The 17,077-nt window shown below is 36.3% G+C and overlaps 1 protein-coding gene across 19 annotated transcripts in view; it reads left to right on the forward strand.

The window, feature by feature from the left end:
- PLEKHA5 (pleckstrin homology domain containing A5) overlaps positions 1–17,077 on the forward strand; it is a 258,725-nt gene that overhangs the window by 223,845 nt on the left and 17,803 nt on the right. For 10 of the 19 annotated variants that reach the window (XM_025283335.3, XM_044941219.2, XM_044941222.2 and 7 more), the window contains 5 exons: positions 9,843–9,944; positions 12,852–12,963; positions 13,853–13,899; positions 14,682–14,870; positions 15,714–15,831. In XM_025283335.3, the coding sequence (XP_025139120.3) occupies positions 9,843–9,944; positions 12,852–12,963; positions 13,853–13,899; positions 14,682–14,870; positions 15,714–15,831 (568 nt within the window). The remainder of the gene's footprint in view (positions 1–9,842; positions 9,945–12,851; positions 12,964–13,852; positions 13,900–14,681; positions 14,871–15,713; positions 15,832–17,077) is intronic. The other 9 variants (XM_044941220.2, XM_044941221.2, XM_025283346.3 and 6 more) reach the window with 1 other exon arrangement.

The raw sequence follows: 17,077 nt of genomic DNA on the forward strand, positions 1-17,077 counted from the left end.
TGAGTTGGTCGCCACTGTGGAGTAGTAGGGACCCTCTGAGGAAATGAGCTAAATATTTCTAGATTTCCCACTGAGAGGTGGGGAGGCTGGGCTGTCTCTCACTCCTTGGTTGCAGTTGCCCCAGGGTCCTTAATTCGCCGGCATTTCCAAAGCACCCTAGTTAATTGACCATGAACACCGGCACACGTGGAGTTGACCACAGTGCCTTGAAATCAGGTGGGCAGAGGGCTAAGCATCTGCTCCAGTCACCTTGCTCAGGAAGTTTACATTTAGGCTTTATCTCTGATTGTAAGAGAAATATTCTCATGCTTTATTCATTCAGCAGTGTTGCTTTTATTCTTTCTGACAACTCAAGGAGCCAGATAAAGCAGATGCTCTTCCCATACCTTAGATGAGAATTTAGGGTTCATCCAATAATGGTAGCAAAATATATTTGTATTTCTGTGTTATGTACATATATTATCCGGTTTGATCCTTTAGCAGATACTGTGCAAAATAGATGTAGTAATTATCTCCATGTTATTTTCATTCTCATTACCTCCACTGCACAGATGAAGAAGCAGCTCAGGTTCATAGAGGTTAAACGACTTCCAAAGTGACATAACCAATTAAAAACAGATCAACACCTAAATCCAGGACTTTTAAGATTTTTTTTTTCAATGTGGACCATTTTTAAAGTATTTATTGAATTCATTACATTACTGCTTCTGTTTTATGTTTGGATTTTTTTGCCTTGAGGCATGTGGTATCTTAGCTTCCCGACCAGGGATCGAATCCACATCCCCTACAGTGGAAGGTGAAGTCTGAACCACTGGGCCACCAGGGAAGTCCCTAGGATTTTTTTATTCTAGGACTTCTGTATTTTCTATTCCACTGTACTCATTGTAGTTACAGAATTTGTATTTTCTGGAACATGAAATCAAATGTAGATTCTCTTACTCAAACTCTATAGTCAGAATTCCATGGTTCAATCCTGGGTTTTGACACCAAAGAAATACATGAACAAGTAAATAAAAATAAAGTTGGAATTTAAAGAAAACAACTATAAAGCACCCTAGTCGTCCTGAATCATGCTAGTAGATGGCTTATGCACTTAGCTATGGCAGAATAGGACCAATATATGAATAGTAGTAAACATTGTAAATATTTCTGGAGCAGTTTATTGGGTGCCAGATTCCATTATAAGTGTTTTCACACATAGTTAAGCCATTTAAGAACCCTTTTGCAGGGGTACTATTACTACTGTGTTAAAAATAGAAAAATGAAACAGAGAGATTGCCCAGAGTTACAGTGAATGAGCATTTTGTATAGACTTCCAGTAACTTTAAATTTATGTTCTAGACCAGATTCTGCATGGGAGGGACTTAAGTCATTGGAGACTTTAGACTAGAATGGATAAAGTTTAATGGGCTGGGGAAGAGGACAGATAAACCACCTTGAAGAGAAGCCTGCACTTGAAATATCTTCATCTTTTCATTCTGCATATCACACAGAGCTACTGAGAATTATAGCAAAATGTGATTTTTTTTTAACAGATCTATTAACATACATGGATTGTTATGAAATACACTTTGAAAGATTTCATGATGACTTTTAAATACACTGGTTGTTTCATGATTGTAATACAACATCCTAGAAACAGAGGCAGCCAGGGGTGATAAACCTCCTGAAATGCTGCAGTGGAAAGTACCCAGCAACACTCGTGAGGTTGGGGGAATCAAAAATCAAGTCTGAATCTCAGCAAACCTCAGCATCTAACTACGAGTTTATAGGAAACATAGAAAACACAAGCACAAGCTAAGCAATACCACAGGAATTCAGTTAACAGACTCTGCTGCTGCTGCTAAGTCGCTTCAGTCATGTCCGACTCTGTGCAATCCCAGAGATGGCAGCCCATCAGGCTCTGCCGTCCCTGGGATTCTCCAGGCAAGAACACTGGAGTGGGTTGCCATTTCCTTCTCCAATGCATGAAAGTGAAAAGTGAAAGGGAAGCCGCTCAGTCGTGTCCGACTCTTAGCGACCCCATGGACTGCAGCCCACCAGACTTCTCCATCCATGGGATTTTCCAGGCAAGAGTACTGGAGTCGGGTGCCATTGCCTAGCATTGGAGAAATTCTACAGAACAAGTAACCCATTCTCTTCAACAAATAAGTAGCAAAGGAATAGACAGGGAAATTGTTACAGTTTAAAATATTTTTTAGGACTTCCCTAGTGGTCCAGTGGTTAAGAATATGTCTGCCAATGCAGGGGACACAGGTTCAATCCCTGGTCTGGGAAGATTCCACAACTACTCAGCCCTTGCTCTAAAGCCTGTGCTCTGCAGCAAGAGAAACCACCACAGTGAGAAGCCCGAGCACCACAACTATAGAGTAGCCCCTGCTGGCCGCAACTAGAGAAAGCCCACACAGCCATAAAGATCCAGCACAGCTAAAAATAAATAAAATGATTTTAAAAATATATTTTAAAAGAAATACATGTGTGTGCTCAATTGCTCAGTTGTGTCTGACTCTCTGAGAACCCGTGGACTGTATGTAGCCCTTCAGGCTCCTCTGTCCATGGGATTCTCCAGGCAAGAATACTGGAGTGGGTAGCCATTCCCTTCTCCAGGGGATTTTCCCAACCCAGGGCTTGAACCCAGGTCTCCCGCATTGTAGGAGGATTCTTTACCATCTGAGCCAACAGGGAAGCATATTAGTTATTAAAATTCATTAGAATTTGTCTGTTTATTTTTTTCATTTTTGTTTCTTTTCTAAAGTGTTTATAAATGAAACAATATAATCTCTGGTACTTGCTTTGAAATGATCCCATGGGGATAGAAAATGGATTCTATAGATGAAACCAGATTGATCATGTATTGATAACTTTCGCATTTGGGTGCTTGTTGGCTACATTTGTTTATATTTGGAAATTTCCATTGTATATATCTAAGGAGGATTAAAAAATAATCCACAAAACTGCTAACAAAGGGGGAGCATATTAGATCTTCTTATCTTTTCTTGTGTTCTATTCTACTTTTATTATTAGAAAAATTCATTATATCTTCAATTTGTACAATAAAAAGCAACCATTTTCTTTGAGATGGAATATTATTTTGTTTCAAAGAGAAGATTAGAGGAGAAACTAAATATATGAGTTCAAGATTGTAACTAGGCAGTAAGTTAAAGATTATAAGTAGCCAAAAAAGTAAGACTATAATTGTTATCATAAACTAGATATTTAAAATTAAGGTAGCTCCATAATCATACCTGATTTAGTTGAGCCTCACTTTATATAGTTTGAATTTGTCCCTTGTAACATCTTTTTAGGTTTAAAAAAGCCAATATACTAGTTATTATTAGATAGTATAATAAGATATGTTATGTGTTTAGTAAGTAGTGATTTTTATCTCTGATGCAGTTATATACTAAGGTAAGTATAAAATCATTTAAAATGTTATTTTTAAAAAAATTATTCGAATTCTAAACACATTGTTAATATCTGTGCCAAGAAATCCCTACATCCTGAAGGTAAAACTGAAATTACATTAACTATATTTTGATTGATCTCAAAAATCAACTAGTTCTGATACCCAGTTGACAGAATTGTTATCATTGGGTAGTAATGGCCAAAATCAATATTTTTTGTGCCTAATCACCGAAACATAATGGTAAATTTAAATTGTTGTTTGCTGTTTAGTCACTGAGTCAGGTCCTACTCTTTTGCAACCCCATGGACTGTAGCCTGTCAGGCCTGTCTGTCCATGGGATTTTCCAGGCAAGAATACTGGAGTGGGTTGCCATTTCCTTCTACAGAGGATCTTCCTGACCCAGGGATTGAACCCACAACTCGTGCATTGCAGTGGATTACTGAGCTACCAGGGAAGCCAGATTTAAGTACTGCAGTATTTTAATTTTCCAAGGTGTAGTTGTGGACCTTAATCTGTAATATTTAAACATGAAGAGTTGTTGGAGCTTAATAAGCTAATTTTGTTGTTGTTCAGTTGCTATGTCCAACCTTTTGCAACCCCATGAACTGAAGCATGCCAGGCTTCCCTGTCCTTCACTGTCTCCCTTTGCTCAAACTCATGTCCTTTGGGTCAGTGATACCATCCAAGCATCTCATCCTCTGTCGCCCCCTTCTCTTGCCCTCAGTCTTTCCCAGCATAATGAGTCGGCTGTTCGCTTCAGGTGGCCAGTGTCTTAGAGCTTCAGCATCAGTCCTTCCAGTGAATATTCAGTGTTGATTTCCTTTAGGATTGACTTTTTGATCTCCTTGCTGTCCAAAGGACACAATGGAAAGGCAAAAAGAAGCTAATAATAACAATTTCTGTATTACTCCCTCATCTCTATTTTGAAGCAAAATCTACTGCCAGTTTCTTATGCTTGACATTTTTTTTTTAATAAAAAGTAGAACAGTGGATTAACATTACTTAGATTAGAACTCAGGAGCACTGCTTGAGAGGCAAACCAGAAGCAGACCAGTCTATTAGCTCTAAGCATAATGTAATAAATAACATTTACATTCATGTGTATCATACTGTGTAACTATTCCCATGGGTAGATTCTGTTATAAATTGCCATTGGTTCTGGACAAGGAAAGGAAAGTTCTTATTATATTAAAAACTTGGAAATGAATCATCAGTCTTAATCCCTTCTTAATAAAGCCCACAATATGTTGCTGCCGTGGCTCTGTAGTTACATATTAAAATTCTCTTTCATCTCTTTTTGGTAGTCTGGGTTTCATTGCCTCTGAATGTTGCAGACCTACTTAAAGTGTGGGGTTTTTCCCCCTACAGTAGCCAAATCTTATCTCAGTATAGACTGTAAAGAAGTAACCTCTATTAAAATTTACTTGTTCCGTGCCATAAACTTAGACGGAGTCAAATTTTAAAAAAGTTTTCTGCCATCCTTGTACCAAGTCCATATAGGCACATGCACTTTCTTTTTAAACCTCTGTTAAGGGTAGAACATTTTCTCAGAAAAGTACACAGATTAACCACACAGACATGGCCAACATCCTTATTGAGGCATTGCATTTTAATGGGATGCTTTCTTCTCCATGACTGCCTCCTCCCCAAAAAAAGTGACTACCTGACTTTTAAACAGTATATTAAGTTTGCCTGTCTTGGACTTTGTTAAAGTATAACCATATAGGATATACTATTTGGCTTCTCTCAACATTATGGGGGTTCATCCATGTGGTTCTAAATCACAGGATTTATCTCATTCTCTTAACTATATGGCTTGAAAAGTCCAGGTCTTTATTGAAAGCACTGCTGTGTTTCCTGACTTGTGCCTGTGATTTTAAGATAATTGTATATGTGCAACTTATCACCCCTTTTAATTGCCTTAGTGTACCTAGATATTATCTTCTTGACAAAAAATGCTAATGTCACATTTAAAGATTTTAACCTTGTACCTGGATAAGCCACTAAACTCTTTAATGAAACGCTTGGCCAGGTGTTGGGAGGACTGGTATGGGGCCAGTGCTTTCCTTTTGCTGGCTGCTTCCCATAGACTTGTGTTATTACTCACACGTAATCATGCTGGAGGAGCCCAGAGGGAAAGGCAGAAACAGGTTCAGCAGGATAACGGCACTGGTACAGTGGAATGGCAGGACTCTCCAGGTTAGGGAAATTCAAACTATATTGTGTTTCCTCACCCCTAGAATATTAGTAAAGTAGGCTGCCTGTAGATCTGTTTTTTATGTGAAGGACAAGAATTCCCCACCATTCTAAAATGTTCTCGGATTTAGTTGCCTCTGTAGCAGTTTTGGGCTTCCAAGGTGGCCCAGTGGTAAAGAATCTGCCTGCCAATGCAGGAGACACAGGAGATGTAAATTCAATCACTGAGTCAGGAAGATCCCCTGAAGGAGGAAATGGCAACCCACCCCAGTATTCTTGCCTGGATAATCCCATAAACAGAGGAGCCTGGTGGATTACAGTTCACAGGGTTGCAGAGAGTCGGACACAACTGAGCATCTGAGCACACACACAGCAGCTTTGGTCTCCCTCTGAACTTTTCTACAAAAGAGGTTCTGTGTCGGCCTGGCAATGCCATCTCCTTATATTATTGGACTGCCACTGAGTCTGTGTAGTTCAGTCTCTAAGTCATGTCCGACTCTTTGTGAACCCATGGTCTCCAGCACGCCAGGCCTCCCTGTCCATCACCAACTCCCAGAGTTTACTCAAACACGGGTCCATTGAGTCAGTGATGCCATCTAACCATCTCATCCTCTGTCATCCCCTTCTCCTCATGTATTCAATTTTTCCCAACATCAGGGTCTCTTCCAATGAGTCAACTCTTCGCATCAGGTGGCCAAAGTATTGGACTTTCAGCTTCAACATCAGTCCTTCCAATGAACACCCAGGACTGATCTCCTTTAGGATGGACTGGTTGGATCTCCTTGTAGTCCAAGGGACTCTCAAGAGTCTTCTCCAACACCACAGTTCAAAAGCATCAATTCTTCAGCGCTCAGCTTTCTTTATACTCTAACTCTCACATCCATACATGACTACTGGAAAAGCCATAGTGTCGACTAGACAGACCTTTGTTGACAAAGTATGTCTCTGCTTTTGAATATGCTGTCTAGGTTGGTCATAACTTTCCTTCCAAGGAGTAAGCGTCTTTTTTTTTTGTTTCAGGAGTAAGTGTCTTTTGATTTCATGGCTGCAATCACCATCTGCAGTGATTTTGGAGCCCAAAACAATAATGTCAGGCACTGTTTCCACTGTTTCTTCATCTATTTGCCATAAAGTGATGAGACCAGATGCCATGATATTTGTTTTCTGAATGTTGAGCTTTAAGCCAACTTTTTCACTCTCCTCTTTCACTTTCATCAAGAGGCTCTTTAGTTCTTCTTCACTTTCTGCTATAAGGGTGGTGTCATCTCCGTATCTTAGGTTATTGATATTTCTACCAGCAGTCTTGATTCCAGCCTGTGCTTCATCCAGCCCAGCGTTTCTCATCATGTAATCAGCATAGAAGTTAAAGAAGCAAGGTGACAATATACAGCCTTGACATACTCTTTTTCCAATTTGGAACCAGTCTGTTGTTCCATGTCCAATTCTAACTGTTGCTTCGTGACCTGCATACAGGTTTCTCAAGAGGCAGGTCAGGTGGTCTGGTATTCCAGTCTCTTTCAGAATTTTCCACAGTTGTGATCCATGCAGTCAAAGGCTTTGGTATAGTCAATAAAGCAGAAATAGATGTTTTTCTGGAACTTTCTTGCTTTTTCGATGATCCATTGGATGTTGGCGATTTGATCTCTGGTTCCTCTGCCTTTTCTAAAACCAGCATGAACATCTGGAAGTTCACGGTTCATGTATTGCTGAAGCCTGGCTTGGAGAATTTTGAGCATTACTTTGCTAGCATGTGAGATGAGTGCAATTGTGCAGTAGTTTAAGCTTTCTTTGGCATTGCCTTTCTTTGGGATTGCAATGAAAACTGACCTTTTCCAGTGCTGTGGCCACTGCTGAGTTTTCAAAATTTGCTGACATATTGAGTGCAGCACTTTCACAGCATCATCTTTTAGGATTTGAAATAGCTCAACTCGAATTCCATCACCTCCACTAACTTTGTTCATATCATGGCATCCGGTTCCATCACTTCATGGCAAATAGATGGAGAAACAGTGGAAACAGTGCCTGACTTTATCTTTTTAGGCTCCAAAATCACTGCAGATGGTGATTGCAGCCATGGAATAAAAAGACACGTACTCCTTGGAAGAAAAGTTATGACCAACCTAGACAGCATATTAAAAAGCAGAGACATTACTTTGTCAACAAAGGTCCGTCTAGTCGACACTATGGCTTTTCCGGTAGTCATGTATGGATGTGAGAGTTGGACTATAAAGAAAGCTGAGCACCGAAGAATTGATGCTTTTGAACTGTGGTGTTGGAGAAGACTCTTGAGAGTCCCTTGGACTGCAAGAAGATTCAACCAGTGCATCCTAAAGGAGATCAGTCCTGGGTGTTCATTGGAAGGACTGATGTTGAAGCTGAAACTCCAATACTTCGGTCACCTGATGCCAAGAGTTTACTCATTGGAAGAGACCCTGATGCTGGGAAAGATTGAGGGCAGGAGGAGAAGGGGACAACAGAGGATGAGATGGTTGGATGGCATCACTGACTCAATAGACATGAGTTTGGGTGAACTCCAGGAGTTGGTGATGGACAGAGAGGCCTGGCATGCTGTGGTTCATGGGGTCGCAAAGAGTTGGATATGACTGAACAATTGAACTGAATTGAACTGTACTTTCACAGCATCATCTTTTAGGATGATGAGTCTGTTACCCTCATTTTATCCTTCCTAACAATGTATTGTTGAGCACTTGTAGAATTATTCTGTATTAAATAGATGACATGTGGTTAAGGATTAAGTATGAAAGTTTTCTCTCTGATTTGAGGTTTAGGGATAGTTTTCTTTTCCCCAAAGAAGAAAAGTATAGGTGGGAAGTACCTCTGTCAAGTCTCTACAAGCAGGATTCACTGTATTAGTTAGCTGAACTAGGTTCATTTGTTGTTGTTCAGTTCCTAAGTTGTGTCCAACACTCTGTGACCTATGGACTGCAGCACACCAGGCATCTCTGTCCTTCACTATCTCCCAGAGTTTGCTCAAACTTATGGCCATCAGGTCGGTGATGCCATCCAACCATCTCATCCTCTGTCGACTCCTTCTCCTCCTGCCTTCAATCTTTCCCAGCATCTGGGTCTTTTCCAGTGAATTAGCTCTTCGCATCACGTAACTGAAGTATAGCAGCTTCAGCTTCAGTCCTTCCAATGAATATTCATGATTGATTTCCTTAGGATTGGGGCTTCCCTGGTGGCTCAGAGGTTAAAACGTCTGCTTGCAATGCAGGAGACCCTGATCCGATGCCTGGGTTGGGAAGATTGCCTGGAGAAGGAAATGGCAACCCACTCCAGTATTCTTTCCTGAAGAATCCCATGGACGAGGAGCCTGGTGGGCTACAGTCCACGGGGTCACAAAGAGTCGGCCAGAACTGAGCAACTTCACTTTTCCTTTAGGATTGACTGGTTTGATCTTCTTGCAGTCCAGGGGACTCTAAAGAGTCTTCTCCAGCACCACAGTTTAAAAAGTGTCAATTCTTTGGTGCTCAGCCTACTTTATGGTCCACTCTCACATCAATACGTGAGTACTGGAAAAGCCATCACATCGCTTTGACTATATGGACCTTTTTCAGCAAAGTGATGTCTCTGCTTTTCATTATGCTCTCTAGGTTTGTCATAGCTTCTATTCCAAGGAGCAAGTGTCTTTTAATTTTGTGGCTGCAGTCACCATTTGCATTGATTTTGGAGCCCAAGAAAAGGAAATCATTACATGACTGTATATTCTAAGTAAAGTCATGTGAAGCTTCCACTGTTATTGAAAATCTGACATGCTAAAAATACAGCCTATTTAGTGTTTTTATTTCTGGACAAATGTTAATTATGACAGATAAGAAAATATTTTACTTATGCCTCTTCTGCATTTTAAGAAATCACTTTCAAGAAAAAATTAATGTATTATCATGAATAAAATAACATATTTTCTCCAAATAAACCTCTTTAGATCCTACAATCAGCTGAATATTTTGATGTCATGAATGAATAATGTAAAGTGTGTTTGTTTGGGTTGTTTGGGGGTTATTTTTGTTTGTTTTTGATTTTTTTTAAGTGAAATTTGAATACAGCAGCACAATAATAAATAATTCAGTTGCTCAGCATTCTTCTTAAATTGAACTAAATGAGAGGAAAAAAGGGAAATGAGTTATAACATGTTGTACTTTGCCCATTATTGATTACAAGAGTGATAACACACCAGCACATTTTCTCCGTGAAAGTAATTAAAGCCCTTTGATTTTAGGAACTGGAACGAGCGTGGAGAGAATATGATAAGTTAGAGTACGACGTAACTGTTACCAGGAACCAGATGCAAGAGCAGCTGGATCGCCTTGGTGAAGTTCAGGTACAGAATTATAATAAGTTTACTTTGTTCTAACTGGTTTTGACTGGTACTGTGCAATCCATCTTGTTGGATTCACTCACAGCTTCAACATTTGTTGCATAATTAGCTACCTAACATCTGGATTTCAATGATACTTTCTTTTTTTTTTTTTTTTTTTCATACATGATATTTTACATGTTTCAATGATAGGAATCTTACTGTCTCACAAAGTAGCCCATTCCTCATTGTTTAAAAGTTCTTTATTCTGTTGAGCACATGGTGAGCCCCAGGGTGTTCTGTTCTCCTGGTTGTCACTTGACATTGAAGTGTCAAATTATTTTATCTATTCTATTTTAAATCCCTCTCTTCTATCAAACTGTTTTAGCCCATTATCTTGACTGGTATATTAATTAGAATAGGGGAAGATGTGGCAACTTTTGGCATAAAGAATCCAATTTTGTGAATAGGTAGATAGGGAGCCAAGGTCCAGGTGTTTGTTTTCTCTTCTATAAACTGAAAATAATAATAGCTGTCTTAAAATAATACCCTGGGGAATGGAGATTATATATGTTTGAAAAAATAATAATAAAAGTCACTTCATGCTTGTGACCTTATGTAAATTTAATCATTTGCATTGGAATCCCAGTGGACTCAACAATTCAGTATAATAAATAGTAAGGTTGACATAGAAAGTCACCTGTCTTCTATGCATGCTACCCAAAATAGAATCACTAAACCACATGTAGTTTTTAGGCCCTTCAGTGTTGCTAGTGTAGTTGTTGGGCATTTGCAATGTTGCTAGGAGTTTTTAATTATCTAAATTTAAGTAGCCATGTGTGGTTGTGACTTCTGTTTTGTACACTGAAGTTACTAAATGGAATATTTAAAAAATGGTAAATATCTAAAATATAACCAAGGGATCAGCAAACTTTATCTGTAAAAGGCCAGATATTAAAGACTTTAGATGTTGCAAGTATAAACACTCTGCCACAAAATCTTTGGTACTTGGGATTTTTAATAACCCCTTAAGAGTAAGAGTATAAAGTTAATTTTTAGGCCATAGGCCATAAAAAAGAAGCTGTGAACCAAAGCAGTTTGGAGTCCTGATTAATCTAATAAAAAAGTTCATCACGAAAATTTAGGAGAAGGAAATGGCAACCCACTCCAGTATTCTTGCCTGTAAAATTCCGTGGACAGAGGAGCCTGGCAAGCTATAGTCCATGGGATCGCAAAGAGCTGGCCACGACTGAGTGACTGAGCACGTGAATATTTAATTAGTATAGGACATGAGAGAAGACCTGAATAAATGGAGAGGTATTAATTGTTATACTGTGTTGTCGATGACCTGATTTAATATTATCACAATGAAAATTCTTTCCATAAGCATAATTCTATTCCAACCAAATTTCCAGAAAAGAAAATCACAAAATGGTTCTGTATTTTTAAGGTATAATAAAGACCACAAGTAGTTAGACAATTTGTAAAAAAATGAAAAAACTAGGAGGCACATCTTATGAGAAGTAGCATTGCGCATATAACCTTAGGCCAGTTACATATGCCTCAGTTTCCACTCAGTAAAATAAAAATAATACCAGTATCTAGCCCTATTGGGTTATTATGATGGTTAAATGTGTTGATTTTTTTTAAGCACTTAGAATAGAACCAGGCAAATAAAACATACTATATATAAAACATATATAATTATTTGTTAAATACATGAGTAAACAATGAAAACAACATAGAAAACTTAGAAAATGACATACTAGGAAGAAGTCTCTTGAACCTCTAAAAATTCAACAAGTTACTTAACTAGATTTGCGGAAAACTTTTTCATTTTGGTTTGGAGAAACAGAAATGCATTAGCAAAATAGACAAAGAGCGTAAATAGTTTTAATTGATAGAAAACTTAATAACACAGTTTGCTAACAAGTGTTTGAAAAGTTGGTCAGTGTAACTAGGAACCAGAGAAGTGCAAAATAAAATAAAAATGAGGTTTTCATTAAACACCTTTCAGATACACAGAAATATCTATTCTTTTAAATTATTGCAAACATAATACATATTCTGTATGTGCAGTTGTCTGATTTGTGTAGTTTATATTCCCTCTCACAAGTCTTTATTGGTATTCACATTTCAGGGCTAGCATAATCATGACAATTTTCGTACTTACTTACCTGTTTCTTTTTAAGTTATAGTCCTAAAAATTATATTTATTGTTTTACTGTTTATCAATGAGTCATAGAGTTTTGTTAGAATCTTACCAATATTATCTTATTTTGGGTTCAATTAGAGTATTTAGCCGAAGGTCATGAAATGGGGTATTAGAGGTAAAAAGAAGTAGATACAACTTTAGGTTAGAATAAAAATGGCAATAATAAAATGGCAAACTGAAAGTTTGTCCTGAAAATTCTTTTTAACTCTATTAGTCAAAACTCTTCAAAATATATTTTGTAAATTGCCCTTTCTTTTTTGGCATTTCTCTATGTTCTAGAACTTAGGAAGCTAAAATACTTTCCTTTTTTTCCCCTAAAAATGCTTTGTTTAATTTGAGGTTGGTGAGTTTCTGTTCTGTTGTGTTTTTGTGTTGTTTTGTTGGTTTTGGTTTAGGGGAAGTCCCCCATTTTTAGTCCCCTCTAGTCAGTATTCCTTCCCAATTGTAAATAATGCAACACAATGCTTATTGAAAAAATGTGAAATAGTGTACTATGTAGGTCTGAAATATTAAATTTTTCTCTTTCTCTGCTTTCTTTCTTTTATCATTGACATTGCAAAACTGAGAAGGACACACAGATTATATTAAATAGTCTCAACTGTAACCACTGTGGTTCTCATTTTTTAGATATGTAATTAGTGGAATTTATAACTGTATCTCACGATTTCTCTCCCTCTCACCGCCCTCATGTGTGGTCTATTCATTTTTATGGATAGACCGAATCAGCAGGAATTCAGCGTGCACAAATTCAGAAAGAACTCTGGAGAATTCAGGATGTCATGGAAGGACTGAGTAAACACAAGCAGCAGAGAGGCACTTCGGAAACAGGTACATTGGTTTCGTCTTTTATTCTGCCCTAATTGACCATATTATTATATCTAAATGGAATGACATGCAGAATTGGATTTCCCTTGTTATTTTACTGGATTTTTGGCATTAGAAAACAGGTACTGTGTAATAATGAATTAGTACCCAAGTTTATATGTAATATAGAAAGCAAAAGTTCTCCCAGCCACACTCAGGAAAAAATAAATCATTGTTTTATATCTGTAATTATAAACACACACAATAATTTAGTTTGAGTAGTTTTTTCCCCACAATAGAAAGTGCTGGTTTTCATCGGTATGCTTTTTTCTCCTTAACAACACAGTATAGTAACAGCTGTGTAAAAATACATTATATAGGTAAACTGTAATTTATCAATTTCAGTGTTGATGGACAGTGTATTTTTTTCAGTAGGTTGTTGGTGGGTTGGTTGAGGTTTTTTTTTGTTTTTCTTTGATATAATGAACATTACTGTGTACATGATAAACACACATGCTAGTACTAATGGATTCTAGAAAATGAGAAATAAGTTTACATTTTTCATCTTGATAGGCACAACCAAATTGCCCTCCTAAAAGATTGTATCAAATCATACTTAAACCAATTGTATTTGAGAAAACCCATTTGCCCGTACTGTCGTTTAAATTAGATATTTCTGTTTGTATTTTTAAGGTAATGAGTTTTTAAATTTATTTTATTGTAGTGGCTTTATGTGTTAATTTCTACTGTATAGCAATGTAATGGGTTTTAAATTCAGAAAACGTTAATAAACGGGGGGTTAGAAACTAAAGCTTTTGTTGAAAATAAGCAAAATGGAATTGTTCCTTTTTTCTATAGATTTAAGAAGGTATGTTTAGTGTTAAGTAGTTATAGTTTACATTTTTTTTAATAGGTATGATAGGATCAAAGCCTTTCTCAACAGTTAAGTACAAAAATGAGGTAAGTTTGGATTGTTTCTCTAACTATAATTATTTTAATTTATAAATAAAACATGAATTAGAATTTACTCATAACAAAAATGTTTTCTAAATATATCTGTTATTGTCTTAATCTTGAAATTTCACTGGTTCAGTAATTTGGTGCTTTTAACGAGTGTAATCTTCTTCCCTTTTTTTAATGCAAAAAAATTTGAATCACCACTTTTTATCTATGTTAGAACTTTAACATTGTCATACTTTTTCTAATCTAAGTAATTTGAGTATTTATTTATCATTGTTTGGTGTATTTTTTAAAGTGTATGAGATGACTGATAGATAAGTTGGCTGTGTATCATGCATACCATAAAGAAATTACAACTATAAAGAGATACTGTCAACCTAGTTGAAAATCTGTTGTTGTGAATTTTGTGTAAAAGTCAACCAAAAAGAAATGGCTTTTTTTTTCTCTTAAATTTACCTAAACAAAGTGGAGCAAGATTTTTAAAATTAATTCTTCTATTTTTAAAATGAAATACAGTAGTTTCATAAATTTGTTTTGATGTTGAGCTTCAGAGTAAAGCTAACCTATGGTTACCAAAAAAATGAGATGCAACCAAATTTAAAACCCAGTTATTGGCTATCATAAACATTTTTGGTTTTACTTTTTGATATGAGACTCTTGACTTGGCAGTGTCCCTTTAATTTTCTTAAAGTGAATGTAAGTTAACTTACCATTGCAAAGAATTTCGATATACTTAATTCAATATGCTTATCTAAATAAGGTGACTATTCTACAATCTTTAGGAAGAGGAAGTAGTCCCACCTCGTCCTCCACTTCCTCGGTCCTATGACTTTACAGACCAGCCTCCCATAATCCCCCCTCTGCCCAGTGATAGCAGCTCCTTGCTCTGTTATAGCAGGGGCCCAGTCCATCTGCCCGAAGAAAAGAAGATTCACCAAGTTCAAGGATATCCAAGAAATGGATCCCACTGTGTAAGTGGCTGCAATAGCCACAGAGTAATCAATTGTACATGCCCTCATTTTTCCCAACAATTTATTTTTGACTCAATCTTTTCTTTTTATTATTATCACATCACTTTTAGCCAGTACTTTTGTGTTCATATATAACATTATCGTCTCTTTTTCCTGTTTTAGTTTTATGTTTCTTATTTTGTCATTTTTCCCCCCACAATTTTAATATTTCATAGTTTGTTGCTTTTCATGAATATTTTAATCAAGTGGTTATGTTGCATGTGTTTAAGGAGCCATATTTTAAATCTACCATTTCAGGATATTGGAGGCAAAGTGATATCTTTAAATCAGAAAGATGCAAGGAAGAAAAAGATTCTTATCAGGAATGATAAAAAGATTGGGATATGGGCAGTTCAGTATAGGAAAACTGTTAGAGGATTTGGACATTGCCAGCAAGAGACATTACCCATGGAAACTAGGAAAAAGCTTAGAGATTAAGTAAATGTGTTAAATGTAAAAAGCAAGGAGAAGAGAACAAGAAAAAAAGAAATAGGGCTAATTGAGTTAATATGATATAATTATTTTCAGACTTTAGTTATACTATGATAAAAATGTTCTGATGACTTTGTCCTTAAGAGGAATATTCTTAATTTTAAAACCAAAAGATATACTGGTTAAAAATCTTACAAAGTCTTTTTTTTCCCTATCCTAATTATAACATATATATTAATTGATTTACACCCAATATAGCTGACTGAGGCTTTTGATTGTTAAGGGTGTTAGTTTTTGGAGGTAAACATTTTTAAAAAGACTTTTGCCTTTTTTTTTTTTTTTTTTTTTGTAATTACGCATCTTTCTTTCAAGGGTCCAGATTATAGACTCTACAAGAGTGAGCCAGAATTAACAACAGTGGCAGAAGTTGATGAGTCTAATGGAGAAGAAAAATCAGAACCTGCTTCAGAAATAGAAACTTCTGTTAAAGGTCAGCATTTGTGATATGTCTTATCTCCTGTGTTTTTCAGACATTTTAGAAACAAATTCAGTTTGCATGCTGACAAAGTACATATATGAGCCCACAATCCCTTATCTGAAACCTGTGGAATCTGACGAGTTTCTGAATTTAGAAGTTTTCAGATATTGGGACAATAATATGACCCATAAATTGTATATTATAAGTCACCTTCTCTGCTGGGAATCTCTCTTTTTAAACACAGCAATATTTTTGGACTATTCATCCTTTGTGGGATAAAGACTAAAAAACTTCATGTCAGTTCAGGTGAGGTTTTATTGAGTATAAGTTTATGTCAAACTTGTGAAAAACTTTCTATTTCCTAACCTGACAGTTTATTTTTTGGTTTTTACTCTTTCAAAATTATACATAAAAGATTAGGAATAAGACAGACTTTTATACAATTTCTATAAAAGTAAATTCTATGAAATAATGCTATTTTTACTGTGTATACTCTGATTATCTTTTAATACTTATTTATATGGCTGTGCTGAGTCTTAGTTGAAGTATGTGGTATCTAATTCCCTGACCAGGGATCAAACCTGGGCCCCCTGCATTGGGAGCTCAGAGTCTTAGCCATTGGACCACCAAGGAAGTCATCTGATTATTTTTTAATGCTAGTCATTCTTTAAGAATTTAAAAAAAAAAAAAAAAAAAGGATAGAGAGGGGGCTATTCAGGAATAAGACAGAAAAAAACAGATATAGTACAATACTTGAACTTTGAGTTGATCGTGGTTTAAAAGAAAAGCTCTAAAGACATTCTTTAGAGAATAATGGAAATTTACATAGGTTCTAGATACTGCCTAATGATACTGTGATACTGTGATTATTTAGGATATGTAGTAAGTGAATTCTGAAACACTTAGGAGTAAAGTATCTGTGACTTACTTTCAAAAATGTTTCACCAAAAAAATTTGTTAGAGATAAAACAAATACTCTAGAATGTGGGATTTTTCAGAAAAGTAATTTCTGATCATCATAAATCCCTAGTCAATTTTTTTTAAACCTGCTAGAGGGTCACAAAGTAAATTTTGAACAATATGAAATGGTAATATTCACATAGTTTTTTCCATAATTGGAATATTTTTCAAGGTTTTCTAATGTCAGTGTTTTTTTTCCCATTAGAAAAATACTGCTATCTTGAAAAGTTAATATCTATACACCTTTCTCATTCAAATCTTATCTTCTCATTGAAAGTCTTTGTTAACTTTCTCTTTT

The sequence above is a fragment of the Bubalus bubalis genome, chromosome 4 (assembly GCF_019923935.1).
Source record: "Bubalus bubalis isolate 160015118507 breed Murrah chromosome 4, NDDB_SH_1, whole genome shotgun sequence".
In the NCBI taxonomy this organism is placed as follows: Eukaryota; Metazoa; Chordata; class Mammalia; order Artiodactyla; family Bovidae; genus Bubalus; species Bubalus bubalis.